The sequence below is a fragment of the Ornithodoros turicata genome, chromosome 7 (assembly GCF_037126465.1).
Source record: "Ornithodoros turicata isolate Travis chromosome 7, ASM3712646v1, whole genome shotgun sequence".
NCBI classification, from domain to species: domain Eukaryota; kingdom Metazoa; phylum Arthropoda; class Arachnida; order Ixodida; family Argasidae; genus Ornithodoros; species Ornithodoros turicata.
The window spans coordinates 22,053,879-22,077,992 of NC_088207.1; the positions used below are offsets into that span (position 1 = coordinate 22,053,879).

At 47.0% G+C, this 24,114-nt stretch overlaps 1 protein-coding gene across 1 annotated transcript in view; it reads left to right on the forward strand.

Annotated features, from left to right (window-relative positions):
- The window catches only part of LOC135400331 (uncharacterized), a 344,105-nt gene extending 320,075 nt beyond the window's left edge, over window positions 1–24,030 (forward strand). The window contains exons 4-5 of the mRNA XM_064632162.1: window positions 17,610–18,024; window positions 21,414–24,030. Of these exons, the coding sequence (XP_064488232.1) occupies window positions 17,610–18,024; window positions 21,414–21,440 (442 nt within the window). The 3' untranslated portion in view covers window positions 21,441–24,030. The remainder of the gene's footprint in view (window positions 1–17,609; window positions 18,025–21,413) is intronic.
- Window positions 24,031–24,114: the final 84 nt, after the last annotated feature.

Genomic DNA, 24,114 nt, shown 5'->3' on the forward strand with positions numbered 1-24,114 from the left:
ACGCGCCACGCAGTTTGTGTTTGCGACGCATTGTTAGTGGTGTGCAAAGATACTTAAAGGAGTAAGAGGTGACATTTCTCATGGCTCGGAACTCTATCTCATTCGTCATGCTGTCCAGGATTCGCTGTCAGGATTCGCCGTACAAATTATGCCCCACCTCCCTCTGTGCGGTGTATTGTCACTGCGCACCGAAAGCTAGAAAAATAGTAGGAGAAAGCGGCAGTAGACAGCAGACACTATCCTCACGTGACGTCGACAAAGTCCCCGTGCCTGTCTCCCTTGTCTCTTTCTTCTCAGCTCACGCGCTGATTACACCCGCTTGTGCTGCAATGGCCTACGTCACGTGTCACATGCCAGAGGAACGGGCTACGTCACGACGTGCCCACCTCCTTCCCTCGTTCTCCAATACGCTCCTACCAAGAGCGGAAAAATGTGCGGAGCAGAGGTGACTTCGCGCGCGCGCTGCTGGCCACTTGCGCTCGTCGGTCTTTCGCAAGGGCTCCTGTTAATACACACACACACACACACACAAAAAAAAAGGAAACAAAACTCCGTGGAGTCAGACTTGTGCTCGCTAGAGTTGTATGACGACAATAAATTTTGTCAATTTTTTTTACGCAGGCGCGTACTGCCGGAAACTGGCTAGAGGGATGAATTGCGCACGTTAAGAAAAGAAAATATACCTCGCGAGCATTGGCATTCAGTTTTGGGAGCACCGGAGCCCTTGGTAAACGGATTTTCAAGCCAAGAGCGCGTTGCGTGTGCGAATCGACTCTAGGTCTGTGTCACTGTCTGGCAGAGCCGTATTCTGATCCACCTGTCTGCAGCCTTAAATTAAGGTACACGTGGGTCCAACCGGATAAGAGGGTGGAGAGCGCGAGAAGCAGTTCGACTTGTGGGTACGCCACACTCCGCTAAAGGATATTTAGTAAAAAACAACGGCGCTCCATGCGCTCTGGAGTCGCTACTTAACGCGCCCTTTGTAATATGGGTAGAGAAGTGGAGCTAAAACAAAACGCTTATTGGTTACCAAATTATGAGCTTGATGCGAAAGTGTTACAAGTGGAGGATGGTGAGATGAATCGTGCAATACATCCTGATACCTTTTCCCTGTCGGAATCTTTCCCTTCTTTTCCTTTTCCTTCCTCTCTCCGTCTCCTTCTTCCATCGAATAACCATCTCCGCCCGGTCTCAGGTCACGTTCTTTGTTGTGACGGAACAATGACACTGGGGGTAACAAATTAGAATCCGGCAAGCTAGAGGAAGTACATAATATAATTAACAACGTAAGTTTACTTTGCGCAACAGGTTTCAGCCAATCAGATAAGCGCTTCCCTAAGAAATCTGAGCGTGCACTTTAAAAGTAATCGGAACAAAATAATCAAAATCGATGAATGCACATATTTGTGATACTTTGCATTTTGCATAATGTGTCCATAATTGGCGGATCCATCCCATTGTCAACAAAGCAGGAGAGGGAACGCTGTTATTCGGGATGATAGTTGGCTGTTTAACAGTAGGCGTGGAGGACAGCCATCCGTTCGCCCATCAATATTTGGTTTTCGTGGACAAATGGCGGCCATAGCCATAGAGATGGTAACGAAAAAAAAAAAGAAAGAAAAAGGAGAAAGAACTACATTGGAATTATAATAGTGCTTGAGTTGCTCATTATAGGTAAGCACTAATTTAATATGCCGTTTTATTTGACCGTGTGTGGTGTCCAGAGTAGAAAATGCGAACGTAGCTACATGTACTAATACTAACTGTTATCCTCAAGTTTCATCAGTTTTCATTGAATCAGTTCCAGTTCTCGTGCTTTTGTTCAGTGCTTGTGCGTTCACCGAGCGCTACACTCTTCGAGGACCCTTGAGCGCCTCAATGGCGTTTCGAGTCGAGGAGCATCCGAGTCAATGGTAGTTGAAAATAGACGCGTAATAGCGGCCAATCACTTTCTATCGCCATTCATTTCATTCCATTGAAAAGTCCGTTTTACAACGGCATAATAGACCCACGAGCATTCTTGTTGATCGTTTCTGTTGGCCACTTCTATCTCGCTCTTAGCATTCTGCGTTCACTCCCCGCAAAAGACATACGTACACCTGTTTTCAGCAGTGATGCTAAGTGATGCTTGACTGGGGGCGTTCTTATGTGTATGGCAAAGTTCTCTTTTAACAGCGTACCGGGAAAACTGGCGAATACACTGGGGAATATTTCGTCGGTCGGGAGCACTCTAGGAAAGCGATGGGATAAAAGGAAGTCGTCAAATCAAAGACCTCCGACGTGATGTCAGCCATTTCAAAGGATTACGGCTGTTGGCTTATTCTTGCCGTTGGTAACATGTCCTTGGGCAACACGTCCTTGCAATATACGAACGGACAGAACACAAAACGAACAGCATAAGATAGCTTATTCTTAGTAGGCGTATTCTGTTTTCAAAACGGTTATGGTGAATACCTCCCGTTCTACTAGACCTCTTTGAACACAGAAGGAGGGTGCAAGTAAGCTTGTGTAAGCATGACGGGGGTAACACGGTCTTGCGCCTGGGGGCAACACAGAGGACAAACCGTGACGGAAAGAACTGACACGATGAACTCACTAACCAGCAGACAAATTTATTGCGCGGAAACGATTAATAAAGGGACCAGGGAACAAGGTTAGCCATGCATGAAAAGCAAGCTATGCAGATCTATCAGGATCAAGTAGGACAAGCAATCCATCTTTTAGAAACCCAAGCATCTCATATCTTGTAAAACGTAGTTGTCCAGCATTTTCTATAACCTCACTTTAATAATAATTGAGATATTGAGAGAGCAGGAATGTAAAAAATAGGTATGTCCAAGGGTCCCATTTGGCGTGACATATACAGTCTTGTGGGTGCCAGCCTGCATTTGAAAATACGGAAATCATACCTAGATCGAAAGATTGGCATCTATACGGCATGTTATCGAAACAACAATGATAAATAACGGGGATAGAAATGTGTTAGCAAAGCAGCTGGCTGCACTCACGGAAAAACAGATTGCTCTTATCGCTAGTTCGACGTGGATAGGATAAATAGATTGCTAAAAGGAGGATCAATGAGTCGCCGGAAAGATAACGCGGGAGTGGTATTGGTTTGGGGTTGTTATTTTTGTATCGTCGTTAGTAAAAAAGATTGAAAGTTGCGGTTGTCCAGGGGCGCATTGCTGGCATCGCCTGAAGATGAGAGCATCGTAACGCCACTCATTGCACGAGCACTAACGGCATTACGATGCTGCGACCTTCAGGCGATGCAAATGGTGTTCTTCTTTGTTAGTTTGTCTACGGCTCCTACAAGACTGTCTGTACTAGGCACAGCACAATGTGCAGGTGATGTTGACATGAGATCCGGTGACATGCCACTGACAGTGACTTAGCATGGGAAGGAAAACTTAGGTTAAGTTGGGTTGGGTACGCTTCCCCAGGGATTTTCCCAGCACCCTTCGCTCCCCGCTAATACCCCCTACCCCCCCTAAAAAAAGCACTTGCAGCACCCCTCAAAATACTGGCCGGAAAGGCCAAAAACGCCGCAAACGTAGCAGATACGGGCGTCACCCCTCCACCCCTTACGGGACCCCCTCCACCCCCCCCCCCCCCCCCCAGATGAATATACTGGCAATATCCCTGTGCTTTCCCTTGTCAACAATCAGAAGGTAGAATGATATTCTGAGTGGTGGCTTGCTGTTAGTGGGTTATGCGGTGAAGTTCTCTTTTTGAGGCATACGCTACAAGAGATGAGTTGTTTCGCTTGGGTCGACATCAAAAGCTTTTCAACACACACCTTACTTTAGTTCACTTTACTTTACTTTTTTGCGTTACTTTAGTTACTTTACTTTAGTGCGTTGATAACAACATGGAATTACAGTTCCGGACGACTGTATTCCATAAAATAGTGAACATCGAATAAGACTTCGAACGTATAACTTTCGTGTGCAGAGCTATGGCGAGAGGTGTGCCACAGAATGCTGCGAATAGCTTTACATGCCCAGCAGGGCAGAACATCCATCACGTTTCCATCCCCCCTCTCACATGCAAGCCCTCGAAATCGAGGAAATTCTCGTTTAAAAGCGTTCGCAGCTGCGCGTGTCAGAACCTATTATTAGTGGATCAAGGCCTTTTTGTTTAAGGTGATAATGGGCGCGCCCATGCGGTTCCACAGACAGCGAAGGTAAAACGCAACTGTAAACTGCAGTCGCCACTCGCAGAGAAGTGTGACTATTGGGATTCATATCGTCGGAGTCTTGGTTAATTTATGCAACCCGACAACCACCAGCCTGCTCCAGACGCTTTAGTGAACAACGTGATTTTCTTCTGTTGTCCGTTTTGATTGATGAAAAAATAAATAAAGAAAGAAAAACAATATCTGTTGGAGTGAGTACGCGGAGGTGAGTACGTGAAGGTGTGAGTACAAAATGGACAAGCCATGAAGCGGCCTGGCTATAGTCTGCGACTTGTCTGTTTCTTTTCTTTCTTTTTTTCTGTTTCGCTTGTATCTTGGTGATAATTAGTGCCGTGCGAATATTCAAATTTTTCGAATATCGAAGCGAATACTTATATCTTCGATTCGAATTCCGAACCCAATACGAATTTCGGTATTACAATTGCGAATCGAATCGAATGCCTCTTCCGTATCGAACATAGTCGAATAATTGCCGCGCAAGAAGCTACGCACGACCAAACAATTAATCTACAGCGAAACCGCTAGATACAACGTTTAAGTACATTAGTAGACTCGTCCTATCCCGTTCATTAAGCCAAAACGAAGTGGTGCAGAACCCTGTTTCGTCCTCGAATGCTTCGCACGCCTCCAATGCGCCACCTTCTGGATGCACACTGACAGATATTTGGGTCTTCTATACCGCCGCAAATTAAAACATATCTGTTCTCTGCTTACGTTTCCTGTGCGTTTGCACTTTATTTCCACTCAGCCTGCCTGCAAATAAGTCCGGTTCTGCAAATTTTCAACTATTCGCTTCGTATACACTACGGTTCTACAGTTATTCGCTACGTATTCGCTTCGGTTCTACAATTATTCGCTATGTATTCACATGGGCTCTACAGTTCTTCGCTACGTATTCGCTTGGGTTCTACAGTTCTTCGCTACGTATTCGCTTCGGTTCTACAGTTCTTCGCTACGTATTCGCTTCGGTTCTACAATTATTCGCTATGTATTCGCATGGGCTCTACAGTTCTTCGCTACGAATTCGCTTGGGTTCTACAGTTATTCGCTGCGTATTCGCTTCGATTCTACAGTTATTCGATACGTATTCGCTTCGATTCTACAGTTATTCGATACGTATTCGCTTCGGTTCTACAGTTATTCGCTATGTATTCGCTTCGGTTCTACAGTTATTAGCTACGTATTCGCTTCAGTTCTACAGTTATTAGCTACGTATTTGCTTCGGTTCTATAGTTATTCGCTATGCATTCGCATCGATTCTACAGTTATTCGATATGTATTCACTTCGGTTCTACAGTTATTCGCTATGTATTCGCTTCGGTTCTACAGTTATTAGCTACGTATTCGCTTCGGTTCTATACTTATTCGCTATGCATTCGCTTCAGTTCTACAGTTATTCGCTACGTATTCGCTTTGTTGCTAGAGTTATTCGCTATGCATTCGCTTCGGTTCTACAGTTATTCGCTATGCATTCGCTTCGATTCTACAGTTATTCGCTATATATTCGCTTCGGTTCTACAGTTATTCGTTACGTATTCGCTTCGGTTCTACAGTTGTTCGCTATGTATTCGCTTCGGTTCTAAAGTTAGTCGCTACGCATTCGCTTCGGTTCTACGTTGTTCGCTTCGTACCCGAATATCCAAATTGTCTATTCGCTTCGGCCCTATAACTATTCGCTTCGTATTCGCTTCGGTTTTCAAACCACTAGTCGCACGGGTCTATAGTGATATTGTATGTTTTACTGAACCTTCGTGCTCCTTACGACGTCTGCGCTGCTGTCCCTGTGTGCGCGTTACATTCCATACATCTCCGTGTCACTCATACCAACTCTCATGAAATGGTGTTGGGTACCGCAGCTCAAGCAATGAAACAGCCCATGATAATCTCATAACATATTTGCTGTCGTTGTTATTCGCTGCTAGCACTTCTTAAAACGCTAAACGTCCTGAAAGAGACAGGATTAGTGGTAGAAATACACATAGTGGCATGTACAACTACGCAAAGACCACGTGCGGAACCATCCCACGTGATGTTTCAGCTGCGAAGCGTCCCAAAAAGCAAATCCTCGAAATTACGGGGTTCCGCAATATGCGAATGCTGAAGCAATGATGGACATGACGATGATAATGATAACGCAAATATGGAGATGTGGGCCCGCTTATCGAGGTCATCCTTTCATGTGAACCTTTTTGGAATGGGGTAGGGTCCTGCACTCAACGCAGGGAAACATACATCATCATCATCATCATCATCCATTCATCTATGTTGTTGTTGTTGTTGTATCGAGGAACCGGCTGCTCCAGAGCAGCTACAAGAGAGAGAGCGCTTGAAGATGTCATACAAGCATGCAACTGGTGAACAGAATCCAGTGAAGATGAACGCGTCCTGGAGTAGCCAGTCCCGAGTGGCTCGAGACTACCATCTCCATTTTTTTCTTTTAAAATCAATCAAGATGAAGCCTGAGCTTGGGCGAACACGGATGATGTTTGTCTTGTCTGCCTTGGTGTTTCTCTTTGGTTTTGTTGCACGAAGCTCAGTCTTCACATTCAATGAAGGGCATATGGCTACGAAAATGTTAAGATGATCTCTCGTTATCCACGATTTTAAGAGAAAAGAAATAAGCAATCGGAACGCGCCTATTGGACGGAGTTGCGCACCATGCCCCCCGCTGTCCAATCAACGCGTTCCCATTATTTTTCTCGGCACATGAAGTTATCTCTACACTTAACGAACTTAGTCTCCCAGTGTTCGTCGCGCGGAGAGGCTCGCGGCTTGTGCGAAAGCGACCTCATTCTACGGCCATGAAGGATGGCTTTGTACGCGTGTTCATCGTCCACGCTTGCCTTGAACAATTAAAAGGAGTGATATTTTGCGGAGTCACCCGCTGTCTCGCATGGAATGAAAATAAAAACATTTAGGGAACGTCATCGTATAAAGGCTTTGTGGTAGCGAACGAAGTGCCCCACACTATAGACTCCATGTATAAGTAACTATTTAAAAAAAGCTGGATAGTGTGCGCGGTCTGCAAGGGGGGGGGGGGGTAACGTTGGAACGTGGTCTGCAAGGGAACGATGACCCATCGACAAAGGTCTCTTGACCGTGGGTTTGGAACAGCTATACAGGGCAATTACATGATCGCTCGCTTCTCCATTAAGGGCGCTCTCAAAGGCCTTGGGACTCAACTGCTAATTTAAACTACTGCGGCACTGCAATCACGCGAGGGATCGCTTGCCCATTTGACCACTCCTCGGAGGCTGCATTATGACGTGCGGGGCTACATTTGTGAAGCAGCTTTGTGATCAACTTCGGTCCCATGAATTTACATGTGACGCATTTACGCAATGAAACTTGGAAGGGGTGAAGAGAGATCGCTCTCCGTGGGCGTAGTTGTAATGACGATTACGAAACGCTTGCATAGGACTCCTCAGCAAATGCGTATTGTCGAATTACGTCCTCGTAACGGCAGCTAAAGACGACAAAAAGACTGCCAAGGATCGAACATGGCGTTGTTGCGGCAACTGCTATGTTGGTCAAACAGGAAGGTGTATACACACCAGCTCCGGTGGCATAGTGGTTGGGATGATCGCTTTCCTCGCCGAGACTGGGAGGTGACATGGGTTCGAATCCTGGCGCCGGCTGTGCGGTCCGAGGTTTTCCGAAACCTTTTCAGACGAGTGTCGGCACAGTTCCCTCCGAAGTCGGCCCAGGACGCATACTAACCCCATGTCCCCCACTTCTTCCTGTTGTCCCCTCTCCATCTGTCCACGTCTGTACGTCACTCATAGCCACAGTTGCTTCGCGGCGCTAGCACGGAATAAGAAAAAGGTTTATACAAATGTATAAACATCAGACTGAGTGAGCATAACGCCTCGTTACAGCGGTCCCCTTCAGGCCACCATTGCTGTGCACGGACATCCCTGTGTGTACAAGCCTGCTTTGGAAAATGGCGTTATTGTAAAAAGGTTCTGCGAAACGAAAGGAGAGATAAGAGAAGCCATTATTAAGTTAGGAAGCCAGCGTATCAGCAGCTCTTCGATATACCTGTTGAAACGTGAGATAGAATTCTTAGATAATGAGTCATTCCCCAAGGAGGAGTACGATGACGTGAGTTCTGCATATTCTGAAGCAACAGCCTCAAGCAGCACAATGTACTGAAAGTCGAGTGCAATAGGGGTGGTTGGTATGTGTGTTATCAATGTTCTTTAGCTTCATTAGTCTGTTCAAGGTCTTCCACCTCCCTCGTCCACGCCTATTGCATTCGACTTTCAGTACATTGTGCTGCTTGGGACTTGGTCTATGTGTCATTCTTCTTGCCAGTGTCAACTCTAAAGAAGTTGTGAGTTCAGTCAGTTGCTCTGGTGTATGTCTTGTCCTTCTTACGGTTTGGCTGAACTATATTATTCGAGGGATAATTACCAACTAGCGGGTACCCCGCCTTGAAATTTTAGTTCAGTATATTATGTACCGTATTTACTCGCCTAATTAACGCACCCCTTAACTTGGACTGCCACTGACAGCCGTTGCGAATTGATGGTCAGAATCAGGCATTTATTATGTCGTGATTGACGTATTCGCTAACCAAATAACGGGACTCCGATCGTTTATTCGCCCTTGCCTTGGGACGTGTTTACAAATGCGATATGGGGGGGGGGGGGGGTATATATGTTTATTACGAAAAGAAAGAAAGGAAAGGTTATCCAGGCAAAGAGACGGCTTGCTATTAAAAAAAAAAAAGGCAAAAGGAAAAAATAAACAAAAACGGAAAAGAAAAAGAGGGAGAGAAATGATAAGGAAAGAAAGAAGAAAAGAGACACCAGAACAATGTCACATGCAGTTCACGAGTCCAGAGACTCGTAGAAAGCCGTTGAGAGCGGCAGTGGTTGGGATGCAGGACGGGGCCAAGGAGAGCGGCCAACGAAAAGTCGTTACAGCCAATCTGGAGCAGACGGCAACGGAGCGTGTTCCTATGGGGAGGGTGCTGCTGAGAATGCAGGAGCTGGTGTGGGATGTCAGCTTCCACGACACAGACATTGCAGATTAGTGAATTTAGCCGATCCATTTTAAGGAGGATTGGAGGTGTGCAGACAACATTGAGTCATAGGCTGTGGAGAAGGGATTCTTCTTTACGACTGCGGTGGCAAGCGATGACAAACTCCACAAATGGGTCGATAAACCGTAGGAATGGGTTGTAAGTCGTAGTTTCGGCCCGGAACTGCCGAGCACATGTGGCACACCGACGGCGAATATGTAGACGGCATGTGGAGGCTGTGAGCGGCAGAGGGTCCAGGGCCGAAGTGTCCCAGACCGAAGACCCAGCGCGTCTCGCTACTGCGTCTGCTTCGGTATTTTCATACAGGTCTATGTGGCCAGGGACCCGATGAAACGTGATGTTGTAACCAGTGGCTAAGAGTTGATTGCATTTCTGAAGTGTCGTGGTGTGCAAATCGCTTATTATGCTGGGGCGAGATGACGACAATATATTTAAAGATGCCTTGCTGTCGGTAAGAATGACCCACGTCTCATGCCCTGATCCCATAATATGCTCTAGTGCTGCCAGGATACTGAACAGTTCGGCTTCTATCGAGGACACTACATAGGGGAGTTTGAAACCGTGCCCCAGGTCTTCATCCGGGGTATAGAAAGCCGCGCTCGAACTATCATGAGCCATCAGTGTATCTATGGCGACTTAGTCGGTGTGTTGAGGCGAGATGCTCCTGTGTGCGCTGGTGGGCCACGAGTGTGGGCTGTCCCGATGTGCTGACCTATTTCGGACTCGGTGAGCACCTTATTCTTCTTAGTGTGACACGCTCTTGAGTTGACTGAAATTGAATGACACATAATCAGCTGTGAAGAACTGTGCAACAGTTTATCGCTGAGTTTAGTTACTCCTTGTAACTAAAGTCGCTGTTTCAGTTGGCTTGATGACTCATCTTTAAGGTGATGATGATGGTTATGTGATAAAGAAAAAATGGGGATGTGGGGATGTGTGTGTGAGGACGCTGACCAAATGCGTAGAGATAACGTTTGGGACCTTTCATTGCCACTCGCCATCGGAAATACGCGCCATGCGAATAATTTTAGGGTAGCAGTCCAATATCAGCGCCTTGTTTGGACACCTTTCCGTCATGAAGGGGAGTGGGAGGATTAGCTATAAAGCCAAAGCTGCCCTGAGGTCAACTTCCACCTGGGGCTTGATGGCCCTGAAGCATCCCTTCCCCTTAAAGGGACATGAAGAGGTTTCCCCAGAATTTGAGTTCTCGGTGGAGAATGGTTGTCTTCTCAATCGTGACTTTTATCTTAAACATATGCCATTTTAGCCGTAGTGCATTCAACGTGGGCGCAGTTAACGCGCAAAAACAGCGGCGAGCGCCCCCCTCTCTCCCCCCCCCCCCCTGGCCTTACAAGCGACCTGACGTCACATGCATAATTTAATCACTCCAAGGTTGCTTGTACGTCACATCTAGTTTCTTCGTCACGCCAGCACTCAGGTCACTGCAGTCGCCTTTTTAGCTGGTGTTTTTGGTTAATATTTCTGTTATTCTAACGAATGCTTGGTTCATAGTCCGCATTGACATTGTATTAGCGACCAGGAATGCATTACGTATGTTTAAGGAGGTTTTGAGGATCTCTTCATTGTCCATTTAAAATCACTCTTTATAGATTTTACAATAGGCAGAAAAAAACTTTAGGCGTTGGAATTACTTATGTGCTCCCTACCTTTAGCTGGGGCGTATAGGATTGGTAATTTACCCTGCCACATAGATGTTCTGCACTTTAAACCTGTACCCGAAAACTCTAATGTCAAAGAAGTGAAATGATGGAATGTTAAAGCTACCGCAAAGCAGCAGAATGGCAGTTTATGTTGACGGCGTACTTGTTTGTTGCTTGTATACCTAATGCAACAAGTTACGCGTGCGACAGAGAACGCTCAATATTTCTTAATTTGCTACCAAAATCGAGGTATAACGGTTCGAAGCGACGTCTGGTGAGAAATAATCGCTAATTCCTCTAGCAACAACTGACTTCCTGCTCATGATGGCTACGTAGCCGACACGTAGCCAACTTCTTACGTTTCAGACCCAGTGTTGTCCGCATGCAATGTAGTTTTGCCACCGTACTCCACGAGCAATGCGCATCTAGTGACCACTTGGACACAATGTCGTAGGGTGCCGACGGGTCAGAAGAAGAAGAAGAAGCGAAGAAGAGGGTCACTCGCTGAGGGTCTTTTTGAGGCTCGCAGGCGCAGCCTTCCGCGCTTTCATTCAAAGCTACGCCAGAAAAACGAAATGTCTCACAGCCTTGCTGAAATGGGAAGTCCCGTTCGTGTGGACGACGGAATGCGAGCTTGCGTATGCTGACATCATAGAAGCCATATCCTCAAACCCGGTCCTCACGATTCCTGATTTCCGTCTACCTTTCGAACTCCATACCGACGCATCACAATACGGGAGTGGCGCAGTTTTGTATCAGCGTGACGGATCTATGCCCTCGCAGCAGCTATACTGTCTGTGACCGGCTATCACTCGTACACTTTCAACGAAGCCGAAATCAACTACTGCACTACAGAGAAGGAGCTACTAGCCGTGGTTCAGGCGGTGCGCTACTTTCGCACCTATCTTGAAGGCTGACCGTTCCTAACTTTGCGTCGATCACAAGCAGATTGTGGGCATTCTCGCCTCGGCTGAACTGAGAGGCAGACTTGCAAGGTGGGCTTTGGAACTCCAATACTTTGACATCAGAATCCAATACAAGGAGGGAAAGACCCTGACCGACGCAGACGCACTGTCAAGGCTTGCACTGAATGGAGTGGTAGCAACCTTGTTTGAGGACCCCCTCATGTGGGAGGGCACAGAACAACTGAAACTGGTCAATGGACGTTATGATACGCCCCCAACGTTACGCACGAAGATTCTTCAAGTGTATCATGACAGCCCTCAACCGGACGGACATGACGGTGTAGCGTGTATACACACAGGAAGTTATGTCAACGTTTCGTGTGGCCAAAAATGAAACAGGATGTCAGAGACTATGTTCGGTACTGCAAGATATGTCAAATACATAAAGTCAAATATCGCCGACGACGAGACATGATGGTCCTGCCTCACCATTCGACGGTACCGTTCGAAGTGGTTCCTTTTGATTTTGCTGAGCTCCGAAAGAAGTCGGAGTGGGTAAAAAGGACTCAGTCATTCTTTCTGGCCGTCGACGAGGCCACCATCGTGTGCACACGCGCGGGAGGTGAGGACACCCACAGCGTCATCAAGCTGCTTGAGAGAAATATATCCGCGCCTACAAAGGTCATTGTCTGCGACAGTAGACCGGGTTTTGCCCCCAAACGCATGCAAGCATGGGCTCGAGAAAGAGGGATGCGAATTAAGTTTACAGCACCCTACCATCCTGTGGCAAACGGTGTGGCAGAGCGGGCAATAAGGGACATAAAGCAGTACATCTATATGTATCACGACTTTCCTGGCGGATGGTGTCCCTGCCTGGAAGCAGCCACCCACCATCATAATCGGTCACATAACAACGCAATTGGCTGCACACCTTACTTCGCTTTTCGTCGGTCAACGCCCCTCCTCCGAGCGGACCACGACTTGGGAATTGCGACGGCTTAAAGCTCACAGAAAAACGCACGGACCCACAAGAAGAACGCAGATACCGACTCACCGTGAAGAAGTACTTCGACAGACGGCAAGTCGGAGACAAAGTTTTGGTCCATAAGGGATTACCCGATCCTCGTTGAACACTTCTAGGTCCCTTTACTGTGGTCCAAACGGCCACTAAACAGGGTGTCTTGAAGACAATTGGTTACCTCGACGAAGCAGATCGCTTTCAGTTGGCCTCTGTTGGAAATATCCGCAAGTACCATCCCAGGAGGGATGAACTTCAGGCTCCCCCGGCCTATGTAGGGCGCCGACGGATCGGAAGAAGAAGAAGCGAAGAATAGATTAGTTACAACTCGAGCAAAGGCCTAAAATAAAGCGAACGTTCTTGTGTTGGGCATTTGACAAATGTTGCCCGTAATTTTCAATTTTTTAATTTTCTAAAGAACTAAGAGAGCAACTGGGACGAAAATTGGGACGTAAGAGTAGTGACGGCTCAGGCTATCCAACAGATAAACCTTCTGAGATTGTACCTCGACTGCTTGACTTTACCTTTTAGTAGGAAAAATCGATTTGAAGTTCTGCAGTAAAAGTTCTCCCATCCGTGGCGCTCAGCACCCGGGGCGATCGTTCTCGGTTGGTTGGTGTGTATAAAAAAGAAAAATATGGAGATGTTGGTCCTACTCTACATTGTGTCTGCTGCTCCAGTGCGCTTATGGTAACGAGGTCTGGCTACCAAGGAGTCCAAAAGGATGTTTGTTCCGCAAAAATATGTTGATGTGCTGTGGTCGTTCTTCTTGCGTCAACTTCGAAGCAACTTTGCATAAAGTGCATATATTCTGTTATAAACGAAGATGTGGGTTGAATGTTCGTGCCAAAAACGAATTACGACATGTAACTGTAACATGTAACGCTATACTTTGCGTAAGTAAGGGATAGCGTTGGTGGATCTGCGCACGCGCAACACACGAGCAGAGCTTTGCGCATTGCGTAGAACCACCACGCTATACCATACGTACGCAAAGGCGACAGCGTACGATATACCAAAACTCACTCTTGATAAAGCACAGAAAATACAAACACAATGCTTGTCTCAGAATGCTGTGTTGGATTACGATAGAATAACGACGGATCAAGCGTGTAAGCAGCAGTGGGACACGAAAGAGAATCCCTCGATTACCTATCAGAGATGTTTCCAATTACACGGTGCTCTGCGATCCTTTAATCAACACACGAAGCCTCGCTCAAGTACACAGAACATTCCCGCATTCACGTGCGCGGTATCAAGATACGCGCGGCATAAGATATAACGCGCGGAAAGGGAGATTGCCTGTGCGGTGGACTCAATCGAGGCCCGCACTTTGGTCTCACTGACAGAGTCCTGTTAATGTATATGGAACATGGTCTAGTTTCGAAAAGTCTTGCAGGCTTCGTAAGAAGGTTTAGAATAAAGGACCCATGCCGCTTTGGAGCAGTGGAGGGAAGGGTGGGGGACGCCCCCTAAAACTCAGTACGTCAAACATTAGTTTTCCCCGTCTCTCCTCTCCAGTTACGCGCTTCGTTAACGAACCCGCCCCCCACAAAAAATAAATAAATAAATAAATAAATAAATAATAATAATAAAGCTAGCGTCAGGATTCGCTCCCTGCTTTGGGGGTACCAAAGAAATAGATCGTCGCATCTGCAGTTTCAAATGGTGCTTATGCTTGTTCGGAAATTGTCACCTATAATTTGGGTAAATTTATTGCAGGCAGCTAGTTCATTTGTGAAAACGAACCGATGACGAAACGACCATCGTTATTCATTTGCTCAACAAGTGTCGCGGCAGCTGTACAGGAAGTACTTAGTAGGAGTACTTGACGTATTCTGAAGAGTCACAACACCTCCTCACTGTCATCGTCAGACTCATGCGGCTGGTCTTCACTGGAACCATAATATTAATGACATCTTCATCCCCAGTCGAGGGGGGGGGATATGTTTATTAAAGATAAAGAAAGGGGGAAAGGTCAGACAGGCCAGTCGAGGCTCTTCAGACATCATGTCGATTAACGGTAACATACTTCAGAGCGGTCGATTCGTCCACAGCTGCCAAATTCAAGACTGGCTTTAGTGAGAGCCGCTTTTCTACTTGCCGTTTTCATTGGACAGTGGATAATGTGCCAAGGAACAGCAAGAATAGCTGTACATGCATGAGAATGGGATGGTCAGATCACCGTGGGAATAACCAACCTAAGTGTTGTCGTTCTTCGCCTTGTAGGCCGCGGTATTCCTTGCCGTGCTAATAGAGAGTTTTAGAGCATCGTACTCTATCGCCTTTGCGTACGGAAGGGATAGCGTGGTGGTTCTGCGCAATGCGTGAACCTCTCTTTATGATCTGCGCGTGCGCGCAAGCACCAACGCTATCTATTACGTAAGCAAAGGGGATAGGGTACTGATGCAACTAAATCTAACTAATTTCTACACTACAACGCTGACACGGGTTCGGCATGTGGCTGAAAGCCACAACATAGGATATACGAGACAATAGAGAGTTTGCATCGTACGCTATCGCCTTTGCGTACGCAGGGTATAGCGTAGCGGTTGTGCGCAATGCGCCAAACTCTCTTTAGCGTTTGCGCGTGCGTAGAACCACCAACGCGATCCCTTACGTGCGCAAAGGCGATAGCGTACGTAAGAGATAGCGTCGTCGCTTCTGCGTACGCGCAAAACATAAAGAGAGCTTGACGCATTGCTCAGAACCACCACGCTATCCCCTAAGTACGCTGTCGCATTTACGTAAGTAAGGGATAAAGTGGTGGCTCTGGGCAATGCGCAAAGCTTTCTCTATGTTATCCGCGTGGGCAGAAGCGATAACGCTATCTCTTACGTACGCTATCGCCTTTGCGTACGAAAGGGATCGCGTTGGTGGTTGCGCGCAGGGACTAGAACCACCAACGCTATCTGTTACGTACGGTATCGCCTTTGCGTACACTCTTGAAAATGGGTTTCACAACATAGCACGCTCGTAGCCAACCATCATCCCGAATGACAAAGTTCTCGCCCCTGATTTGTTGAAAACGGTAGGCGGAGCCTATTTTGTACCATTACGTGCAATGGTGCACGTATTTTGTACCATTACGTGCATAATGGTACAAAATAGGCTCCGCTTACCGTTTTCAACAAATCAGGGGCGAGAACTTTGTCATTCCGGACGATGATTGGCTACGAGCGTGCTATGTGGTGAAACTCAGTTTTAAGAGTGTACGGTGTACTACAACTCTCTACTATTATCTAGGTTACATCCACGGATGTTACGTGAAGTCGGTTGTTGGGTATTCTCAGGAGTTCCATAAAATTTTACGTCCGGATCCTGAATCCGAACCGGGACAAGCGAGTCAAACTGCATGAAATTAAATCAGTCCCCGTCTCCTCGTCTGGATAACGTGGGATCAAAATAAACGGGGTTAGCTGTGTGATTGCTCGTGCGAGGTGCGTTAGTGGTGCGAGGCACAGAGACGTCTTGCTGCCTTTTCGCCTCGCAAAGTACGTACATTGCTGAAGGGCCAATTCAGGTGCACATTGTCCTCCACGAGCCGCGCCTTAAATATGGACAATCCCCTGCTGAGCTAACATTTCCATCATTTCGCCATCACGTGAAGGTAGTCCAGAAAGCCCTATACCGTTCGTTCCGAGCGAATTGAGTTATCTTTTTAATTTTGCGTTTTCGCCGGAATTGATCACCGCCGAAAGGGTTTCCTGCTGGAAACTGTGAACATCTGTCTGCGCACCTCGTTCTGACGGCGTTTTATAATCGCGCGTGAAGTGTAGCAATTTGCATATTTTTTTCTATTTCGAATTCGCGTACACGCAACGCGGCACGGTGACGAAAGCGTTCCTATAATTGAGGCATACTTTTGAAGAAACGCTGTCTCACAACGTTGCGCGTCGTACTTAATGGCGCTTTCGCACGTGCACATTGTACAATTTTAGGTTGCAGCTTTGTAGCTGGAACTTCCGCTAACATGATGGCGTTCATCAGATCGCCAACGCCCAACGCCCAACGCTGTAGAACTGCGGATATGAGCTAGTCGGCCCAATGTAGGAAAATGCACAGATATTACTGCACTCTTAAAGGAGAGCAGAAAGCATCTCAAACAGTATATATACAAGGCGATTTTTTCATCATCTACTGATTTAACAAAAAAGAAAGAAAGAAAGGCAATGAGAGCAGCATATATTTTCAAAAGAAGGGTGGTCGAAATTATCCGCGGTCCTACCCTGCGGCACGTGCAGCACGTCGCCACACAATTAGGCTGACTCACCTTACGTGTAAATCTACTCCTAATTATTTAGATGTTTTTTTTTACTTGAGTTCTACGGCTAGGCGGACATCCTCACGGGGAGAGTATGGACCTAACTACAAAATGAATAATTACTTAAAATTCATTAGTCAAGTCTCTAATGAGGACGTTTCGGGCCAAAGCGCTAGATAACAGCGCGGGAGACAATCCTTGTTGAAAGATGCTCTATCTGTTCAAAATCCTGAAACGAACGCGTGCCGTGAAACATCTGTCGCCAAATTTCGCTACGGAAATTAGGCGAAACCAAAGCAGCGCGCCTCAGGAGTTTTGGTTTCGCAGCTTTCAATAAATTTTCTTGTGACAGAGAGAGAAAAAGTGTGACTGTGAACGCAAGAACCCACGTTTACACACCTTTCCTTTTAATAAATGTATATTCTCCCCCCCCTACACACACACGTTTACAGAATCACTAGGAGAACAATAGTATGAATTGCTAAAAAATATATATCATTTTCTCTCATACAGATCTGCCATGAGCGCTCAGCACCTGGTATGCTCTTCACTGCTTCTTGCGCTATTGGTAGCGGACGTGGCGCTGAGTCCGACGTTGGGTGCCAGGTTGGGTCCCCGTCTGAGCACAACACCAAAGAACGTGGACCTGGCCGAACTGTGGAAGCGTATGGCCCTCCTGCCGCACAGCAGGACGGGGTCTTCCATGCCATCGCTGTCCATCGTTGGACCACTAGACGCCCTACGAAATCAAATAGCGCGGGACATGGCACTGCGGATGCGCACTGCCACCGCGCAGAAAAACCAGCAAATTCTTGACAGGATCGGCAAGCGCAGCATGCCGACCTTCAACGACGAAGAGGCTTCAGCTCTGCTCACTTTTCCCAAACAGCAACAACAGCGGGTGGATCAGTCTGCATTCAGCTCACAGGTCAGGACGCGATTGATACCTAAAGAGTATACTATCCCGTTCTAACCCTTCCTCTGTAACCTTGCCTCTACCTTCACTGCGTAACACGGTCTGGATAACTGTCTGGTGATCGTAATCTGGGTGTCTCCCCGACACCCAGAAACTAGGTGTCCGGAGAGGACAACCCAACAACTGAGCCGCCATGGTAATACGGTGGCCCAAATGTGTTACGATTGACACCTCCTACAATCTCCGAACATAAATCTCACATATCGCAGTAGAAGATTTCTTCAGCACAATACCCTTCCCTCACAGAATTGAAAGCAACCCAAGCACCCGATGGCAGGCGGCAAGACACATGCAGCCCAGACGAAATTACACGGCAAGGATTGGATTGGATTGGATGAGAGCGCCGTGATGAAGCGGCGTTTCACTCGTTGTCTGTCATGGTGGCTGTCGTACATGTACGCTCGGACAGGGCATCACAAATTCTTTGATTCCCCTACTTGACTTCTCTTACAGCTTTGATTCTGGCACCTCATCTTATAATATCCATGCCTGTCGTGAATAGAAAGTGCCGCAAGGGTATGTAAGGGTAAACGAACAAATTTCCGAAGCACTTCGTGAAGCGTATTTGTGCTGAGGGTCGTTTCGTTTTAAGTCATTTGATGTCCTTTTGGAGAGGGAATGGTATGGAGTTGAAAAGGGTACTAGTGCGACTTCCACGACACACGTCAGTTCAACTAAGTCGAAATATTTCAAATTGTACTGTCTATAGCTTCGTTTTGGGAATGGTGTTACCTTTCGATATCGGTAATGTGGATTGGCCAAATTGCCGTACGGGGTGAAGTTTGAAGGATCGGTGCATTAGAAACAGAATGACATATGCTACACGCAGTGCAAGGAAGCTCTTGGTATTGTAAACTGACCTGCACTGATGTATAGGCAGTCTGACAAGCAACAACAGAGGGGCACAGGGCGACAGGTGTTTTTCGAAGCTATATTGGGAACGCTCCATCTTCATACCTGCCGGAATCCTCAGTTTAGCCAGAAGAGTGAAGATATTTTTGCTATCATTCAGGACATTCGCAGAAATTCACGATGGGCGACCGAGGGCGGAGCTAAACACCGCTACTTAGCTGTAGCGGACCCAGTAGCTGCTCAGTGCAAGCTCCTTAAAACCTGCGATTACCGCAACAGTAGGGGCTAAGTTGTCAAAAGTCAAGTTCTAGGCTTTCGTACATTACACACTACGGAAATAGTTACGAGCTAAAGGACTACGAAAAAAAAAACAGTCACACTACATAAGCAAACAGTTAAATTAAACAAAGAAAGGAGAAAGTTTCATATCCACAGGGTTTGCCTTCTGACATCTCGTATTCGCAAGGACAGTTTCATGGTACGATGCCATCATGAAGCGCGTCAAGTTGATGCTCCGGGAACGTTCCCTCTTTCCCGGGATCACTGAACAGCACCAAATCAACTTCCGATGCGCGTTTCCGGGTACCCCTGCGAGCCCCTTGTCTCATGCCAGGGTAAAGCGGTACGACTTCCGGCTTGTGACGCATTTTCCGGTGTATGCACCGTTTGGCCATAGAGATGGCGTTTGGCGGGATTGGTGGGCGACTTGTTTTACGGCAGCCCTTTCACGACCACCACCACCACCCACTACCAACAGAAAGCAGACGACAGAGGGAAACTCGAGCAGTGGCGCGCGTGCGGGGTGCCGGCTCCCATAGAGCCTCACAAGCAGCGTTAAGTGGAGACACCAAGGGTACGTTCCCCCGAGAACCTGGGAAAGGGCGCACGGGGAGCCTGCGCCGGCGCCCATGTATAGACGATGTCTAGATGGCGTGGCTCTTCGTCTTCTTTCACCAACAGAACTCTTCTTCTTAGTGTCATTCCTTTTTCTTTTTTCTTTCTCTTCTTTGCACTACGTAGGTGTACTGGGTTAGCCAATCCGACTTAGTTACGACTCACCTCCACATTTTTCTTTGTCTGCCCTAATCATCATCATATATAAACTACAACTTGTAAAAGTGCTATCTAGGCTATAGGAAGGGAGTTGCCTCAGGACAGAAGCCGCCGATATTTCGAACAGAGACTGTTCTTCTTCTGGGAAGAAGAACAGTCTCTGTTCGAAATATCGGCGGCTTCTGTCCTGAGGCAACTCCCTTCCTACATCTCTACCGGTTCGCTGGATTTCTACCCATCTACTATCTAGGCTATGTATGACAGCAGACAAGTTATAACTATAACAAGTTATAGTTATAGCCTCGTGGTCCACGAAGGGAACCTGTCATGCCCGCAGAAAACACACGAGATGCGTTTGATCTGGTGGCACGGGCAGGTTTCTTGGTCCCGTAGTCGACAAAGACTGAATTCAGCCTGATCATGTAAATGCGCAGTATTGTACGGAAATGCTACACCCCGCAACATTTTTCGTACGTTGGTTTTAGGTCAGGTATGGTAATTGGTCGCCCGGTCACACCTCGGTTCACAGAAAAGTCAGTGCACAAGGATGCACAATAACGTGGCACGTGTGAGTGAGGGCGGGCGGGCTTAACCCTCCACTAATATTAGTACCCTACAGCCCAGACCGTGACTGTCCTTTCAGCGGTTGCATGTGCCACTAGACTATGAGAAGCGTATGCGAAAGTCGCTCCTCGTAAGTGTGCTACAATTTTTGTTGGTACGTTGTTGTGCGATCATTAATGAGTTGGGTCATGATAGCGCTGTTTTAAAGGCTCCGGCACTTCCTTGCTCTCTGCAACAGTAAAGCATTAAGCTTAAATAATTTCTACTTGCGGAATAAAAGATGGGGTTACCTTGACACCAACACAAAACGAACGGGAGTGAGTCATCTGTTGCTCCGTTCGTAATCTCTGGGCGAAAAGAATCTGTGACTTAAGCTTTCCCTCTCTCTCTTCGTCTAATGATGGCCGACAATGCGGAGTGCGCTCTCAATGGTCCCCGCAAGCCATTTGTCAAATCATCGCGGAAGTTTGTTTGCAGAGCCCAATCGAAGGCCTCTCTTGTCGGGCTGCTTGAGAAGGAGATGTAGAGGGAAAGCGTCCCAGGTTCTTGCACTTATAAATTACGAACGATGCAAGGATGACTCCCGGATGACACCCGTTCCTTTTGTATTGATGTCAAGGTAACAGCACTTTTCGTACCGCGACGAAAATGTTTTGCACTTTAGTACCCCTTTAAGTGTTTTCGTATGACGGACGCACTCTACTTTCGCACTTTGTACATTTACTTGTATAGTTACTTTATGAGAGACACCCTCTTCCGAGAAATGTATTTGATGCATAGCAGAACGTTCCGAACAGTCGTCCTAGTCGCTGCTGAGGTTTTTCTCCACTTTTTTCAACGCTTGTTGTAAATCGTGCTGTCTCTTGTTGCAGGAATCCTATTCTGAGGAACTGGTCTGAAACACACCAACTTCGACGCCACCTAGGGACTGTCCGGACTGCGAAGCCAGCATGCATCAGGAACCCACACGGCCTCCTCTTCCTAACTGTACAGAAGCCACCTGCCTCTTGCCTCCCAACGTCATTGTACATTTTGTCAGTGGCATGCCAATGCCATGATGCCATCCCGAAGCGCCCTTGTTTAGGATGTTTCTCAACTTTTAGGTGAACCGCACAAATACACTACGAGGAGAACACTGGCAAACTTTTCTTGCGATGATATGCATCATCTAGTGTCTATGCTGCTGCCTTTGGGACAAATTGGTCGACTTTTATATTAAAGAAGAAACCTTGAGAAATGTTGTTCGGAGCTGCAACACCGTAGGGTCGTGGCACATACCACAAAACATGATTTGATTGCTAGGGAGGGATCTACCCGAATGAAATATTCTCTGTCCTTTTCATACGTTGTTGTCGTGTCATGTGGGTTCAGAAGTGGATTTCGTAGTACGCAGATTGTGTATGCCGAAGGTTGCTGATGCTTCCATTAATACCAAATTCTAGGATGTCGCAATCTTTGCAGTAATTTTATACGCCAGGGAAGTTACGCAAATTTCTCAACAGTGCGCATTCAGCACATCTGTTTCGCAATGAAACGCCACTATCAGCACTGTGAAAGAACCTGAGTGAGCGTAGAGGGCGGCTCCTAGGCTCACCCTCTTGCGGTATGGACTTCGGGGTCGTTACACGCCACTATACTGTCATCTACCGGAAAGTGAACACCAGAGGTGCATTCACAGGAGCGACTTCCCCAAGGAATATTCTACTGGACGAAAATGAAAAACTGCTCACGGGTGGGTGGGGGGTGGAGAGAGACTCAGCCGCGTCCTATGTTGAGCACTTGCACATGGCGTTAGAATATCGGAAATGGTGCACTGCACACATGGTGAACGACACCATCCGCACTGTCGTCTGCTACAGAATATCTTGTGGCTGAGCCGAAGGATATTACTCGTGGTTAGAAGAGAACGAAAAGACGTGAAGGTGAGCGATTTGGCTCACGTGGCAGAGGAAAGCCAAGTTGTTTTGCGCATCTTCCGCTGGCAGATTCTGCGGAATGTCGCTCCCATATGAATACATCGAATGGCTGGCGTCCCGCTCTAAGGCCATCGGAGGAACAAAAGTCGCTCAGGCGCCTCCCTCGCAGCATCTGGGGCAGCGATTTCTCTTTTTTGTTTTGTATTAGGACAGTTTCATTGCTCATCCTTCAATCGCATATGTTTAGTGTTACTTCTTAAGATACGAACTACTCCAGAAACGGTGCAGGCCACGTAGCTTCATGCACCTACGCATGGCAGTAGTGTGTCAGGGTATCAATCACTTCTATGATGCCTCCAGGAATGTGTTCCCTATACGCGTTTTCCCATGCAAGAAAAAAATGACACTGACTTCCTTGACAATTTCTTTATCAACGAAATCTGCCTGTGGAGGTGACTCATTTTATACCAGACCATTCGGTCCTCAGGTATTACCAGATCACAGCGTTGCAGGAGAATAAAGTGGAAGCTTAATGATGATAAGTTTATTGGTTTTAGATATCCTTCGGCGATCCAACAATCTGTCTACCTACTGCTTTTGAACCCCTTTCATAAAAACGAACGATCTGCCCTCTGGAGGGGCAGCTGTCGCCGCAAGGTGTCGTCTCTAGGGAACTTTCAACAAAAGGAAAAAGAAGACGCAACATTCAGTTTTATCTTAACAAAATTTGATGTCATGCCCTGTTGACATGACGTGAGAGTTATGCAAAATCGAACGCCTATCCTGTCCAAGGGAATCTGTCCTTGTATTGTTGTTTACTGTTGCGTAGTGTAGAGCTGCAGGTATGCCGGCACAGATGACATGAGAGCACCTAGTCTGCCAGGAACCAACTGGCAGATATACAAACCCACGAATGCTCCGTAAATTCCACCATGGGTGTGTGTTTTCATGGCAAGAAATATTTATACAGTTGATTCTCAGTGTTACTGGAGCGTTGCTCCGTTGCTCTTCCTCCCTGCGTTGCTCTTTCTCCCTGTGATGCGCCCCTTCATGTGCATGCGAATCCCAGTAATTGCTTAGGTACCAGGACTGGACGGGTGAAAATCATGAAGGGTGGTGGCAGCGGTTGTCATACCTGCAACGTGCCGTTGCTGGTCTATGACTGGTAGGCGGCGGCGTCTCAATTCTTACACGGACACGAGTAGTACGAGGTACGCTGCCGGTCAAGATATGCTACAGTGCCGTTTCACTGTGGGCATTCCTGATCAAAAAATGCATTTACGTTCCGCATGCTATTAAGCTGTGCGTATGGGTATGATGTATAATGCGTGACGCTTTGCAAACTCCAGCTGACAGAGTGCTTAGGTTTAAGAGCTCAATTATCCAACTTTGTGGCCTATGGTACCGATAAAAGAACTCTAGTATTGATGCATAGAGTTTGCATTATTCAAGTATTTTTGGATACCGCAATAAATCGATCTGGCTTGGACAGTGCCCTAACCTTTGTGAAAGGTTAAACTGAAAAGGTGTAAGCTAAACAGGAGCTTTGAAATAAAGACTGCTCTTATCAACAGCTTGGTCAACTGTTTCTGTCCCTCATGGTTCTTGAGCCTCACGATCTACCATACTTTGATAAGGAATACCGGAAAAACGACAC